Source organism: Trichogramma pretiosum, unplaced genomic scaffold (genome assembly GCF_000599845.2).
Source record: "Trichogramma pretiosum strain Unisexual culture from Peru unplaced genomic scaffold, Tpre_2.0 scaffold24, whole genome shotgun sequence".
In the NCBI taxonomy this organism is placed as follows: Eukaryota; Metazoa; Arthropoda; class Insecta; order Hymenoptera; family Trichogrammatidae; genus Trichogramma; species Trichogramma pretiosum.
The window spans coordinates 787,131-799,783 of NW_019641611.1; the positions used below are offsets into that span (position 1 = coordinate 787,131).

The 12,653-nt window shown below is 33.6% G+C and overlaps 3 protein-coding genes across 6 annotated transcripts; 2 read left to right on the forward strand and 1 right to left on the reverse strand.

Moving 5' to 3' along the window:
- Positions 1-62: 62 nt before the first annotated feature.
- Positions 63-972, reverse strand: LOC106648382 (U6 snRNA-associated Sm-like protein LSm8). Its single transcript, XM_014365244.2, has 4 exons — positions 839-972; positions 710-750; positions 502-629; positions 63-420 (listed from the first exon to the last, which is right to left on the reverse strand). The coding sequence occupies exons 1-4, from the start codon at positions 867-869 to the stop codon at positions 330-332; spliced, it is 291 nt and encodes a 96-aa protein (XP_014220730.1). The 5' UTR covers positions 870-972; the 3' UTR covers positions 63-329.
- Positions 973-1,101: 129 nt separating this feature from the next.
- On the forward strand, positions 1,102-1,834 carry LOC106648305 (DNA-directed RNA polymerase I subunit RPA12). Its single transcript, XM_014365073.2, has 3 exons — positions 1,102-1,355; positions 1,426-1,642; positions 1,726-1,834. Exons 1-3 carry the CDS (start codon positions 1,223-1,225, stop codon positions 1,748-1,750), a joined length of 375 nt encoding a protein of 124 aa, XP_014220559.1. The 5' UTR covers positions 1,102-1,222; the 3' UTR covers positions 1,751-1,834.
- A 1,013-nt stretch (positions 1,835-2,847) lies between these two features.
- On the forward strand, positions 2,848-12,604 carry LOC106648424. 4 transcript variants are annotated; one of them, XR_002763442.1, is made up of 9 exons: positions 2,848-3,537; positions 3,936-3,992; positions 4,929-5,054; positions 5,136-5,293; positions 5,368-5,541; positions 6,439-6,837; positions 7,173-7,603; positions 9,434-9,647; positions 12,359-12,604. XR_002763442.1 is itself a non-coding variant. In XM_023458602.1 (8 exons), the coding sequence occupies exons 1-8, from the start codon at positions 3,507-3,509 to the stop codon at positions 9,543-9,545; spliced, it is 1,488 nt and encodes a 495-aa protein (XP_023314370.1). In that variant the 5' UTR covers positions 2,848-3,506; the 3' UTR covers positions 9,546-9,960. The 4 variants fall into 4 exon arrangements, 3 of the variants coding, with proteins under 3 accessions (XP_023314370.1, XP_023314371.1, XP_023314372.1); XM_023458602.1 differs by lacking the exon at positions 12,359-12,604 and having other exon boundaries at positions 9,434-9,960; XM_023458603.1 differs by lacking the exon at positions 12,359-12,604 and having other exon boundaries at positions 3,939-3,992; positions 9,434-9,960.
- Positions 12,605-12,653: the final 49 nt, after the last annotated feature.

A 12,653-nucleotide genomic window follows, 5' to 3' on the forward strand; every position in this document is an offset into this window, starting at 1 on the left:
AATTTTCAAAGTGATTTGAAATTCTTCCTAATTAAATTTTTTTAAAAAATAAATATGAAAAATTAAAGAAGCGTTTTTTATTCTCACTAAAATTCTAATCTTAGAATTTATTCTATTAATCTAACAGGGTAACTATTAATAACCTTGTTAATTGTAAGGATAGGGGGAAGTTGAATTTTAAAATATTTCCTTCATAATTATTTATGAATTACTTTTTATGTATAACAATTAATTTTCATTTCAGCACTTACGATTATAACTATTTACAAAATTACTGCAATGGGAAGCTTCTTGAGCACACAAATGCTAAGAAAAACAAACAGCAATTATTAATGAGCTACAGCGCTCAAAGGTTCAGCTCTTATGACAGACAAATCCATACGAGCATCCATTTCATCGTCTACTTCCCCAACTATGGCTCTGAAAATGTCAAATATTCATAATTATTGAGAAACTTTAAAATATTTTTGATATTAAAATAAAAATATAAAAAATACTAACACATTGTCTCCTCTAATGATATGAAGACCTAAAACTACTTGTTCAACTCCACGATTAGTGCTGTAGACTCTTTCGTGAGATTCATCCAAAATTAAGTTGATAGTTTGATCAAAACCTTTCAAAGTACCCTGAAACATAATTCACGCATTATGCTTACGAAAAAGAGTTTTCGTGATGACATTGAATAAAGATAAATCAAGTAGCTTACGATAAAATTTCGACCATCGGACGTAATGATAGAGACGGTATCTAAGAACATAAATTAAGGAATAAATGCCAGAGTAGTTTTGTAATTCTTGCTTCATAAAAATTAATTTATAATTTATAAAAAGGATACGATTCACAAAACTCTCCAAGCCTGATGCCATGGTAAGAACACTTTTAAAATGTCAATAATTCACCACAGCTCGAATTGCAAATAAGCGGAATTCTAGGTTAATTTATCGATATGAATTGTAAACATATCATTTGAGAAGCCGCCAAGAGAAATTGAGCTAAAGCGTTTTCGCGCAGAACAAACCAAGCCAGTTACCGACGCGTCAGTGTCACCGAATGAATCCAAGTTTCACATTTTGTTTTTATTACATGATGCTACAGTGTACTCAACCGCGTGGGACCCAAACACGTGTTAATAGACTTCGAACGTCAAGTCAGCTCTTGGTTATTTCAAGTCTTTTAAAAATATTGGTAGTATTCAAGTAATACAAACTGTTTGGTAAAAATGAGTGAAAATACAAGTTCCTCTTTCATAACCAAACCAGGTTTTTGTCCTGATTGTGGATCAGTTCTTCCTTTGTTAAAAACTCACGGTGGAGTCACGTGTTGGGCTTGTAAACAGACTTGGGGACCTGAAGGTTTGTACATAAGAAATTAATTAATTTTTTAATTTCTCTTTTTTATTCAAGAAATAATGTACTTTTTCAGTGTTTGGAGATATGAAATTGTCTTACTTGTTGGAATTTAGTGATGAGCAAACCTATGCATCAGCATCACAAGTTAAAGATAATGGCGATGAAGCCGAAGGACCAACTGTTGATAAAAAATGTCCAAAGTGTGGTAATGATAAAATGTCATATGCTACTTTACAATTGAGATCAGCTGATGAGGGACAAACTGTATTTTATACATGCACAAAGTGCAAGTGAGTATTGCTTTTTATTATATTTCTCTTATTCTAGTTTCATTTAGAAACAAATTGATTTATTATTTTATCATTGTTTTCAGACACAAGGAAAGTGAAAACTCATAAACATCTGTCAGCAATGATTGTAATTTGTACATATTTACAATAATTAGATTTGTATTTTTATCACTATTATAAAGAAATTTTGATGGTTGCCATATCTCTGATAATAAATAATGGTTGGATATGATATGAAACTTATTTTTAATGGTGCTTGTTAAAATTGTATTTGTATCTATTTAAAACTTAAATTTTATATCAATCCTTAATGCTATCTGTAAAAAAAAATTTTTTTCATCATAATATAAAATGACAAGAAATTATGAAAAAGAACAAAAAATCATTCAAGCTTATAGTTCTTCGATTTTGTTAAGTGTAAAGTGTTACTAGATTTTTTAATTGCTTGTCATACAAGTTGAAACCTGCAAATTTAATAGTAACTAATAATAGCAGATCTTGAGGATGAAAAATAAATCTGTAGGTCAAAAAAAAAGAATAATAATTTTTTAATGTATAATTAACTTGTACAAGCATGTTTCAAGTTTTTTCGAAATTTTTATCAATAAACTTTATATTGTAATTGAATTTTAATTCAATACAAATATTAAAAAGTAAGTTTTGTGACTACATGTTGAAAAAGATAATGAATTTTTGCCTGGACGATCTTGAAGTAGAAAAATTTAAGCTTCAAATCTCGTAAAAATCTGAAAAACGAGGCCCACTTGTTGCGAATGTAAATTGTCAGAGAAAACGCAATTGCCGGAATTACGAGCATGCAATTCATTCGTTAATCACGTGACGTGAGTAGTCGCGTAAATACATTGGATTATGTGAGCCGAACGCTGAAATCGAACAGAATCATGAATCCATGATCTATGCACTGGAGAAGAGGCAGTAGTCAGTGAAAACCCGCCAAAATGCAACGGTCGCTCTTAAACACGATGCCATTGGCCACCCGTGAGCGATACAGGCTCGTTTCGCGCGACAAAGACAGGCACGAGCGAGTCTTGGGGCCTCGGCCCAAGTTACCCGCGTCGAAACAGCGGCGAGACGCTTCGCTTGCTCAATATTATACATGCGTGCACAATACACGGCCGCAGTTGAGAATTCAGATGGACAGAGCAGAGTTCGATACGACACCTACATTCCCTCGAATACACATACTCTTGTGAGCATTCGTGTGTGCAGGGCCCTGTTGAGCGAATCATAAGCGGCGGATGGCGGCATTATAACCCAATAGCTCGTTCGTGTATTCTGGCTTTTAAATTTTCTTTGAAAGGCGCGTGCGTATACTACACTTACAACGCAACATAGTAATAGTAGAACGTAGTAAAAGAGGAGAAGTAGTAGTAAAGTCGAGCGTAGTAGTAGTAAAAAGCGGCGCGCGCAGCTTACTCCAAGTGCTTCCAACAGTTTCGAACGACGCAGCACAGCAGTACGGCACAACAGGCAACATCGCCCGACGCAGGAAGAGAGAAAGAAACGCCGCGGCCTGCGAGTTGCGATAGAGAATCGAGCAGCGAAGAGAAGGTAGTTCTCCCAAAGGAGTCTCTCGCCAGTGCTATCTAACAACAGCGAGCTCAACGTTTCGCGTATTATTGTGTACATACTTAACGTATACGCCTATACGTCCCAACATATATATGCGACTCATATATGTGTAGACGAGAGTTTGCCTCGTGTGTTCTTCAGGCCGACTCTTTTTAACAATCCCCTGGTTCGGATACTTTGATCAGGTACACAATTGCAACGCATCGGCCTTTCGATGTATTTACTTTAAAGAATTAGTGCGGAGGCGTGAATCAAGAGGTTGCTTGAAGCAATGAGTCTAATCATCAATTCTTCTCCTTTAGGTAAGTGCATTTCAATCATATTATCGCAATCACAATAATCATTTCCACTCGGCGTCCCGATTATCAGCATTACAATATGCACTTGCCCAAACTTGATCGCGCGTGTAACGTTTCGCAATTGCTTGCTTGAGGAACGGAACAATGTCCGTTGGCTCGCGCGTTCCGGCCGCTAAAATATGCTTGCTCTTTCATATACGTATGTGCACGTTCCTTGGAATTCGCGTTGCCACTCGATGTGAAAAAAACTTCCATTGAAGTTCTCTGCAATGACGCGCGATGCCCTATATGCCCCTCCGCGCTCGGACTTCTTCCGACACAATGAAGTTTTTTTTTTCTCTATGCTTTTATTCGTTTTAACCTGAAATCTATTTTTTCCTTCTTCTTATTTGTTTATCAAGCAGGTACCCAAAAACCCAATGTCGGCTGGAAAAGAAAAGCTGCAACGACGGATGATGGTAAGCGATCATCTTACAGTCATCGATGACGATGATGTTAAAACAAGTCGAGACCTAACACGCTTGTGCGAGTCATTAACGATGATAAATACCCCCCCAGCCGTTGAATTATTTCATGAAATAGCTCACGGACTCTTTGGTCTCTCTACGATCCGATAAAAAAAGCAACAAAACGTTGGTGGATTATTCAAAGAGAGGGGGGTATTTTAAAAAGCGCGAATTTCGTATCGTGCCATACTTTAGAACGAGATATCCGGCCGAATAAAGCCGCGATCATGTTAAAGAGAGGCTCTCGTTCTTTTGCACCAAGACTTGTAAATGCTTGCTTTAAAGATGTCGAGAAGTTATGCTCGGGTGCTCGTTGTTATAATTACAGTTTTAATAATGCGCGAGTAACTCCTCGCTGTTGTTCGTGTGTTGTATCGGTTTGAACTGCTGAGATTAACTCTTAAACATTCGTCGGTTATAAGTGTTTTTTGAAATAACTTTTTTTTTCTATTAAAAAGTGCCTGTGTTTCATAGTTCTTACTAATAGTATTATCTTGACTGTTATAACTTAACTCATATTAACTTGGTAGTGAAACTGTAATAATTTTAAAACTGGTGCCAATATTAGTATTAAATTTGAATTAATTGTAAGCTATCAGTGAAATTATTACTTGTTCAGTACTGTTGGAAAGTGTAATTGGTACTTTCACGGTATTACCATTTTTGTGTGCTGGAAAACGGATTGTACAGTATTTAGCTAATCACCAGATATCTTCCCATAGAGTTATGGTATAAATTCAATCGAGATGATAAATTGGTAATTGAAGATTGTCAAATTTAATCTTATACCATCAGTATTCCTTTAGAATGAGAAAGCGGTATAACTTTTGGGAAATTCTAGTAATTTTCAAAGAAATGGATTATTTATCGGGTTTGTTAAATTTACAGAAGACGAAACAAGGGGAGAAACAAAAAAATCTAAATACCAATGGTATTTTACGCTGGAAAGTGAATCTTCAAACCCTACAGATGAAGACGCAGAATCAGTTTATACTGTTCAAGGAGATGAAACAGGTATTGTATTCAGAAATCATGGCATTTAGTTTTGTTTTACCAACAACAATTATTATGAGGTATCGTCATTTATCCACATAGAATATGTACAAGACACATCAGACATATCAGACACATCTACAGACGCATACATGAGCGGTGGTGAAAATGATCATGATGTTTCCATTCATGTGGAATTTGAAATAGATTCTGAACCCAATAATAGTATTAATAATTCTTCTGCTTCTTCAGAGCCTGAGGTACTAGAAAAAAAATTGTGGATAAAAACAACTATATTTATCAAAAATTTATCACATTTATTTTCATCTTTCAGAACTTTCTTGCAAATTATGTTTCATATTCTGAGACTGAGGGGATGGCAGATGACAGTGACATTTCTAGATCTTCGTTGGATAGTGAAGTCTCTCACTATATCTTCAAACTTTGCTTGCAGTGCAAAACTTTAAATACTAATCCTCTATTTCGTTATTGTCAAAAATGTTATCAGGTAATAACACTTTTAACTACATTTTAAAAATCAGTTTTAGGAATCTTCTGTTTCATATGAAGTTTTCTTAAACACTGGTTTTCTAAATATTCATTTCCTTTAATAGTTTGAATAATCTCTAATTTAAAATCAAAGGCAAATTTTTCCTGTCAATCTGATTCATTGCGCAATTATGAAAAAATATACATTAACGAGCTTGATTGAAACGTTAAGTTTCAAATTCTGCTCGCCTACTCTGAATGACCGTTATCAAATACGTTGGAATGGACGCGTTTGCCTGCCGAATCCAGTCTATACCGCTCCTTCATCGTTTCGTTTTCATTACGCTTACACACATCGGAATCATACGGACGAAATTGCATACGCTGCCTTCAAAATGGAACCCATGCGCCCTCATCAAGCTATGGGAAAAACCTGCCAAATATTAACTCCCGCCTTGAGTCGATAAAACAGTCCTGGTGCAAAAAATTTGCTGGAACCATACCACAAGGATGACGATACTCCACTGAGAAATGAATCTGGATTCGCAGGGTACAAATCGGCTGCGCGCGCATCTTTCGCGCGCTGTAAATCTTGTCTCCGCCCATATAAGTATCACGATTCAAGTCTCAACTTGTTTGGAAGAACAAAGATCCGTATATGAGTGTGGATAGGAGCGCGCGAGTTCTTGTAAAGCGAGCAGAAACAGGCACGAGCTTGAAACGAGATGACTTGCGTTGCAATATGAATATTCTTTGCCATTTCGGATTCGGCTTTCGGAAGAGCAACACCTACGTAGCTGCTCGCCAATGCTTATGTTACTGCGTGCATCACGAAACCTTTTTTTTCATTTTATTAGTCGACATTTTTTGCAAATGCGATAGTAGTGTAAATCAATGGTGTTTCATTAATTTGCAGACAAAGAAAAGTCAACATCCGCGAATAAACCCGAGGAGGATGAGCAAATCTCAAAGTCAACTAAGCCAACTGAGCCAACTAAGCCAACTGAGCCAATCGAGCAGTCAGCCTTCAGAAAGGCAACAGTTACAATCCCAATCGCTGACGCAAATCCAACGACAATTGAGCGAAGCGTCAACAGTCGTTTTGGGAAATTCGCAAGAGCTAGGCTCAATGGACTCGGGTATTGCAACGAGCCAATGCGATTTAGACTCGGGTATTGCATCAGGGTCGAGCCAAGAAGTTGAGGTGTTGCTTGCTGGAAGTAGGACATCCACAAGGATATCCCAACGCGAAGAAATAGATTCGGGCCATGCACCTACCGAAGGTGATTCGGATCACTCTTATTCGCATAGCGATGTGAGTAGTTATCATTTTATGCTAAAAATTAATATTTTACGTGAAACAATTTTCTACATTATGTGTACCATATAACCTAGTTGAATCTTGTTAAAAACCAAAAATTAATGTGATTATAAAGAAATTCCATAAGTTTCATCAGCAATTAAAAAAAATAATTCTACAATCTTTTTAAATTATTTTTACTTTTATTGATGATTCTTCGAAAGTCCGCAATAAATCAGTGAACAATAACTGTTTCATTTACAAACTTAAATTCTCTATAACTATTTAATAGGCATTATATGTCAATTAATTTTTTTTCAAAATTTTAATCACCATAAATGTTTGAGCAGGTCAGTACTGGTTTAAACCTGACCAAAGACAAGACAAGTGAGTTCCAATCGTCTTCGAGCGAAATTCGAACGCCACGCCAACCTAAGTCGCTAATGCGACTACTTCAGCAGCGTCATCGCCGCGACTTGGCTAATATCAGCGCCAGCAGTGGAATAAGCAGTGGCAGCGGCAATACCAGTGGCACTATACCAAAGAATTCATCATTAACATCGTTCTCAGAGAGCGAGTTAACGATAGCATCGTCGACAGACAGCGGTCAGCAGAAGTGTCATACTTGTGATGAAAACCAAAGAGATGCCGTTTTCGTCCACGGCAAAACATGCCACATATTCTGCTGTTACACATGCGCCAAAAAATCGTGGGTCACCCATAATCGGCGCTGCCCAATTTGCAATCGTCAAGTCACACAAATTCTCAAAGCATTTTACTCGTGAGTTACAAAGAGATATAGCTATCAATACAACCAGCTCGTGAACAATCATTTACAAATGCTGCCGAGAGCTGACTAAGATGTCCCGACGATCATGAACGGGGCGGAGTCCGGCACTGAGTTCTGGATCTAATGTGGTACACATTTTTTCTCGTACCGGAGAGTTCTGGAGCAATGACGTGAAGAGAAGCTTGGGCGGATTTTTGTGAATGTCGCTATTTGTACAAATTTAGCTTTAAGCAGTAACTTTTGATCGAAGTTTTATTATTGTGATCAAGTCGTTAAATTTCAATTCAAGTTTGATCACATTAATACATTTAAATTGACATATTCTTTCAATTTTAATGCCACAAAATAAGTAAGAATTCGAAAATTTATTATTAGTTAAAATTTCTTCTGATGTGAAGAGTATTTTCGATTATTTAATTTGAAAGTTGCATAGATGAAACGATTTTCCTTAAAATCGTCAATAAGAGACTTATGTATATAGTAGGCAAATATAATTAAAAAATAATCAATGCAACTAATTTTTGAAATTTAGGTTTACATTATATGTATACTTACATATAAAATAACGGTGCAATAATTCAAGTGGAAAATCTACTTGGTACAAATTAAAATTAATATTAATAATGTTTACGACAAAGATACTCTTAAAATCTTCTATTATAAAATATTATTAAAATTATTCCAATTCAAATGCAAATTGAAATGTTCAATTTGTAATGAGTAAAAAGACTAACTTGCTCAAAAAATACTTGAAGTATTTAAAAAAAGGAATTCGGAACGAATTGTTCGAACAAGTGTCAGCCTAGTTTCGTAAAGAAAAGCGTACCAAGTTGAAAAATTTTGAATTTAAATCAAAGGGCGGTTTTTAAAAATTTGTTCTGAAAACATTGAGTCGGATAGTTCAAAAACTATTTTTTTCTAATGGATCAATCAATGTCACTGATAATGTAAAGTAGCATGAATGTTTTGAACGAGAGTAGATTTCAACTTGCCCGCGAATACGCGTGAAATACGAAATAAGATCTAATAAAGAATAAAGTACGTATAAATATAAATAAGTTTTGAAAATGAAAAAGTATTCAAATTTAATGAAAAGGTACTCTTGTACAGTGTAAAAAAAAATAAGATTCATATTTTGAGTAACTTTACACACTAAGTTTCAATACAGTAAATAACTAACTTTATTTCAATACATTCATTAGTGCATTTCGTTTTTTAAACAAAAATTAATGTCCGTTGTTCAGATGCTCAATTTTTGTGTATTAAATGTTATACAATTAATTTTGAACAAGCCAATGAAAGAACCAGTAAAAACGAGTGAACACTTATTTCAAACTTTATCAAATGATAAAATAATTTTGAATGGAGTGAAGGCGGTCTGAAAATTTCCTTGTACATTAGATGGTGAAAACGCTTATATTTTTTTTTTTTTTGAAGTTGTATTATAAATAAATGTATTATAAATAAATATATTATATTTTCCGCACACGAACCAATATTCCTTGAATCGAGATATTTTTATGTAGTTGAATTTTTTTTATGAAAATCGTTGAAGCGTAGAAAACATTTTTTCCCTACAATCCTTACGTATCAATTTTTAATGTACAATTCAAGTTGATACTGTATCTTATATTAGACAAAAAATGAATTCATGTTCAACGATTTTATTTTTGTTTTTTGTTAATAAATCAATCGTCGTATCGGGAAAAGGAAGCTGTTTGATTATTATCGGATGACGCGTTGCTGTTGGAAACATTGTTCGGTAAAGTACACGGTTTTTATTGTATTGTATGTTTCAAATTATTTGTTTTCTTTTCACAGGTACTTAATACTTCTAGCTCGATACAAGACTAGGCCGAATGCAAGAAGAGCCCGTCGTTTGACTCGCAACGAGTTTTTACGATCATCTATCTTCTTAGCGTCCTTAAAATGATTCGTCGTTGGATTTATGAAGCTCCCAAAATAGCTTGTTATATACCTGAACGCAGTAACATCTTAGAACACTTACCCCTGGTAATATGGATTCTTTCCGTAGGTAAGTCTGAACATTTTTTGAAGAGACGGAAAGAAAAATAGCTCATACTTGCAGTTCAAGGCTGAATATTTTCGAAAATTGAAGAATCGGAATCTTGCGTCAAGTCCAATTCAGTCGAATCTTTTACGCCGTGTCCAAATTTTTAATTCCCGGAAATTTCAATTGTAATTTTGTAAATAATAATTAAAATCTATCATTATTTCCTCATATCCTGGTTCCATGCGAATTGAAAAATATTAAATCATTCAATGTAAGTAGTAAAAAAACGAGGAGAAGATTTGAGTTTTACCGGAATTTGAAAAACTGCCTGGTACGTATTTGAAGAATAAATTGTCTTCGTCGTGTACATAAATGTTTCAAGATTTTCTAATCTTCTCTACAACACAAAAAGTTTTGATTTTTCATCGCTTGAAGTTGTAAGTTCATTTGTGCATCTTAGCGTAATAAATTAATATAAAAAAGTAAGGCAAAGGTAAGCAGTTAAACCGAATAGGTGAAGAATTCACGTGGAAAAAACGATATTATTACTTCAGCTGTTGAAATAAATTTCAGTCCGAAATAGAGAACATTCAAAATGAATGAAACACCAACGCAGAATACCGCTTGATACCGTTTTCTTATTCATGATGTCGGTAAGGTAGGCCGTGATGAACGTGCAACGTGAGAAACTCCATAATATTTACATTTATGGATTTTACGGGTTTCATAACCACATCTCAATTTCATACAAACAGAGCTTGATTTTGATACCCGGTTGTTCAATTATACGTTGAAATACAAGAACCTTCGCAAAATATGCACATGCATCGTGTTTTCTTAATTGATCGTTTATAACTTAATTACTGTGTGTTACATGGATTCTGACAAAAAACTTTTCTACAAACGTATTTAATATGTACTTTGAGTTTTGTTATTTACGCGAAGGCGTGGTTCATCGTAAATGTTGCAAACCAATTATTTCATTCGAAATGAACACTTAGTCATTCATTCATGCATTAGGATAAAAATTTTGATATTCGAATAATTCTATTACATGATTTGATCCACTTGCAGAGATAATAATTAATTTCTAATTTGAACTTTAATTTTCTTTCATAATAACTAAGTAGATACTTATATCCTTTAATGAAGCAGAAATGAATCAATGAAATTTGATCTAATAAAATTGGAATGCTTGCAATTCGATATTCTAATATCTTTTATTAAGGTAGATTCAAATACCATGACGCAGATAACTTCAAACGTATTTGCAGCCCCCAGGTCGAAACTGAAATGCTAGTTGCTCTGATGCTTCCGAAAATGTATTAGACTTTCTTAATGCCGTTTCGCATTAACTTTATTGATACAAGCTGTAGTTTATCAATACATTTCACTATACTTATGCTTTGAAGCTTGAAACCTTTACTTGAAATATTTATGAACCTAAAAAGTTGAAAGTTCAAATAAGAGATTGTGAAATTTAATTTTTGTATTTTTAGTAATGTAGACAAAGAATTTAGCAGGCCGTAATTGGTAACATACAATAATTAAATTTTTCACGTGTCGAACAAGTATCCATCCCTATGAAGACATCTTGCAAACACAAGAAAATCCCTCTTTCGAAAAAGCGGAGAAAAAACCCTTTTTTTAAAAGGTCATAAAAATCTCCTACTCTTGAATTGCGTGGAGAAAAATTTTATTTGGAAAATTACAATTAAGCAATCGAATCAAAGAGAGATAATCTTTTCCAACACATTTTTAGAAGAACTTTTTTGCGCTCATTATTGAAAGAGAAATTTATTTCCCTGTATGCTTTCAAGAGCGATTTTTTGAAATTCTATATGTAATTAGTCTTCGTACGGGCGGTCGGTATAAAGATGAATTTAAAACTAACAATTTTTTATTTGATTCTGAAGAAAATTGAAGCTATCGCAATTTTATTTTCACTTGATTTTATATATAGTGCCCAATTTTTCTTACGATTTCTTTTCGAGTCAAGCCTTGTTAAAATGCCCAGAAAAATGATGCTTTTCATATATAATTACAGCATTACTGATCTATTTATTCATATAAGTAAACTAATAAAAATATTGTTTACTTAAAACTTTCGCCAGTAAAAATGTAGCATATCGATTATTCAAAAAAATATTTTTCGCATCTCAGGACTCAATCTTCACGATAAAACCGCGAATAGGTCGCAGCTATAATTGAGTTATATATAATATAGGACTCTACTTATTGTTCAAATTACAACTAATTACTGATATGATGGAAAAGTAACTCGTAACTCAAACATAATTATTTAAAAACCTCGATCAAAATATCAAAAAAATGTGACAATTAAAAATTATATGATCCAATGTTTTTTGTTTATTACATGCTTGAAACTTAGTTTTTTCCGTCTATAGTCCTCAAACATGTCAAGAACATTTTTATTTATATTTAGTTTCAAATACAATTTTTCGTGCATTTCAAATTCAATGTCTCATAGTTAATCCAAAAAATGATATCAATTCGAATAAAGCATTCATTATTGTTATTTGAATTGATTGCATTTCTCCTTACTTTTAAACGTTTAATTCTTCTTGATTTCTAAGTAGATTGATCTGTATTGTTGTATTTACACTTTGAAATTATTTTGATATAACAAGATTTAAATTTAAACTAAGTTAATAAGAATTTGTGACTCTAAACAATTGTTCATTAAGTAATACTTTGTTTTATATTTATAGACTGTGGGAGATCGCAGAGTGTTCACAAGCATCATTATATTTGCCGCTAATGACGATTATATTGTTATTAATCAAGATCATCAACTACATCTACTTCTAATTGAGTGAACAGCCTTATTCATTTTTTGGCTGCAATCACATGCTTACGTTGGTCTCTTTTACAAGTAAGCAAGTGTAATAGTTGAAAGTTATCAACTTGAATATATATAAATAAACGATTCAACATATTTTTATATTGTTAATTAAAATATAAATAACGCTAAATCTTTCAAGATAGTTTATGAAATTAATTTAA

What these genes read in the sequence shown, in the direction of transcription:
- LOC106648382 (XM_014365244.2), bottom strand. Translation starts at nt 869, where the DNA reads ATGGCATCAGGCTTGGAGAGTTTTGTGAATC. An exon ending in CTTGGAGAGTTTTGTGAATC is followed by an intron (nt 751 to 838) that starts GTATCCTTTTTA and finishes TTATGTTCTTAG; the next exon opens with ATACCGTCTCTATCATTACG. An exon ending in CCGATGGTCGAAATTTTATC is followed by an intron (nt 630 to 709) that starts GTAAGCTACTTG and finishes ATTATGTTTCAG; the next exon opens with GGTACTTTGAAAGGTTTTGA.
- LOC106648305 (XM_014365073.2), top strand. Translation starts at nt 1,223, where the DNA reads ATGAGTGAAAATACAAGTTCCTCTTTCATAACCAAACCAGGTTTTTGT. An exon ending in ACAGACTTGGGGACCTGAAG is followed by an intron (nt 1,356 to 1,425) that starts GTTTGTACATAA and finishes GTACTTTTTCAG; the next exon opens with TGTTTGGAGATATGAAATTG. An exon ending in TATACATGCACAAAGTGCAA is followed by an intron (nt 1,643 to 1,725) that starts GTGAGTATTGCT and finishes CATTGTTTTCAG; the next exon opens with ACACAAGGAAAGTGAAAACT.
- LOC106648424 (XM_023458602.1), top strand. Translation starts at nt 3,507, where the DNA reads ATGAGTCTAATCATCAATTCTTCTCCTTTAG. An exon ending in CATCAATTCTTCTCCTTTAG is followed by an intron (nt 3,538 to 3,935) that starts GTAAGTGCATTT and finishes TTGTTTATCAAG; the next exon opens with CAGGTACCCAAAAACCCAAT. An exon ending in ATTCTCAAAGCATTTTACTC is followed by an intron (nt 7,604 to 9,433) that starts GTGAGTTACAAA and finishes TTCTTTTCACAG; the next exon opens with GTACTTAATACTTCTAGCTC.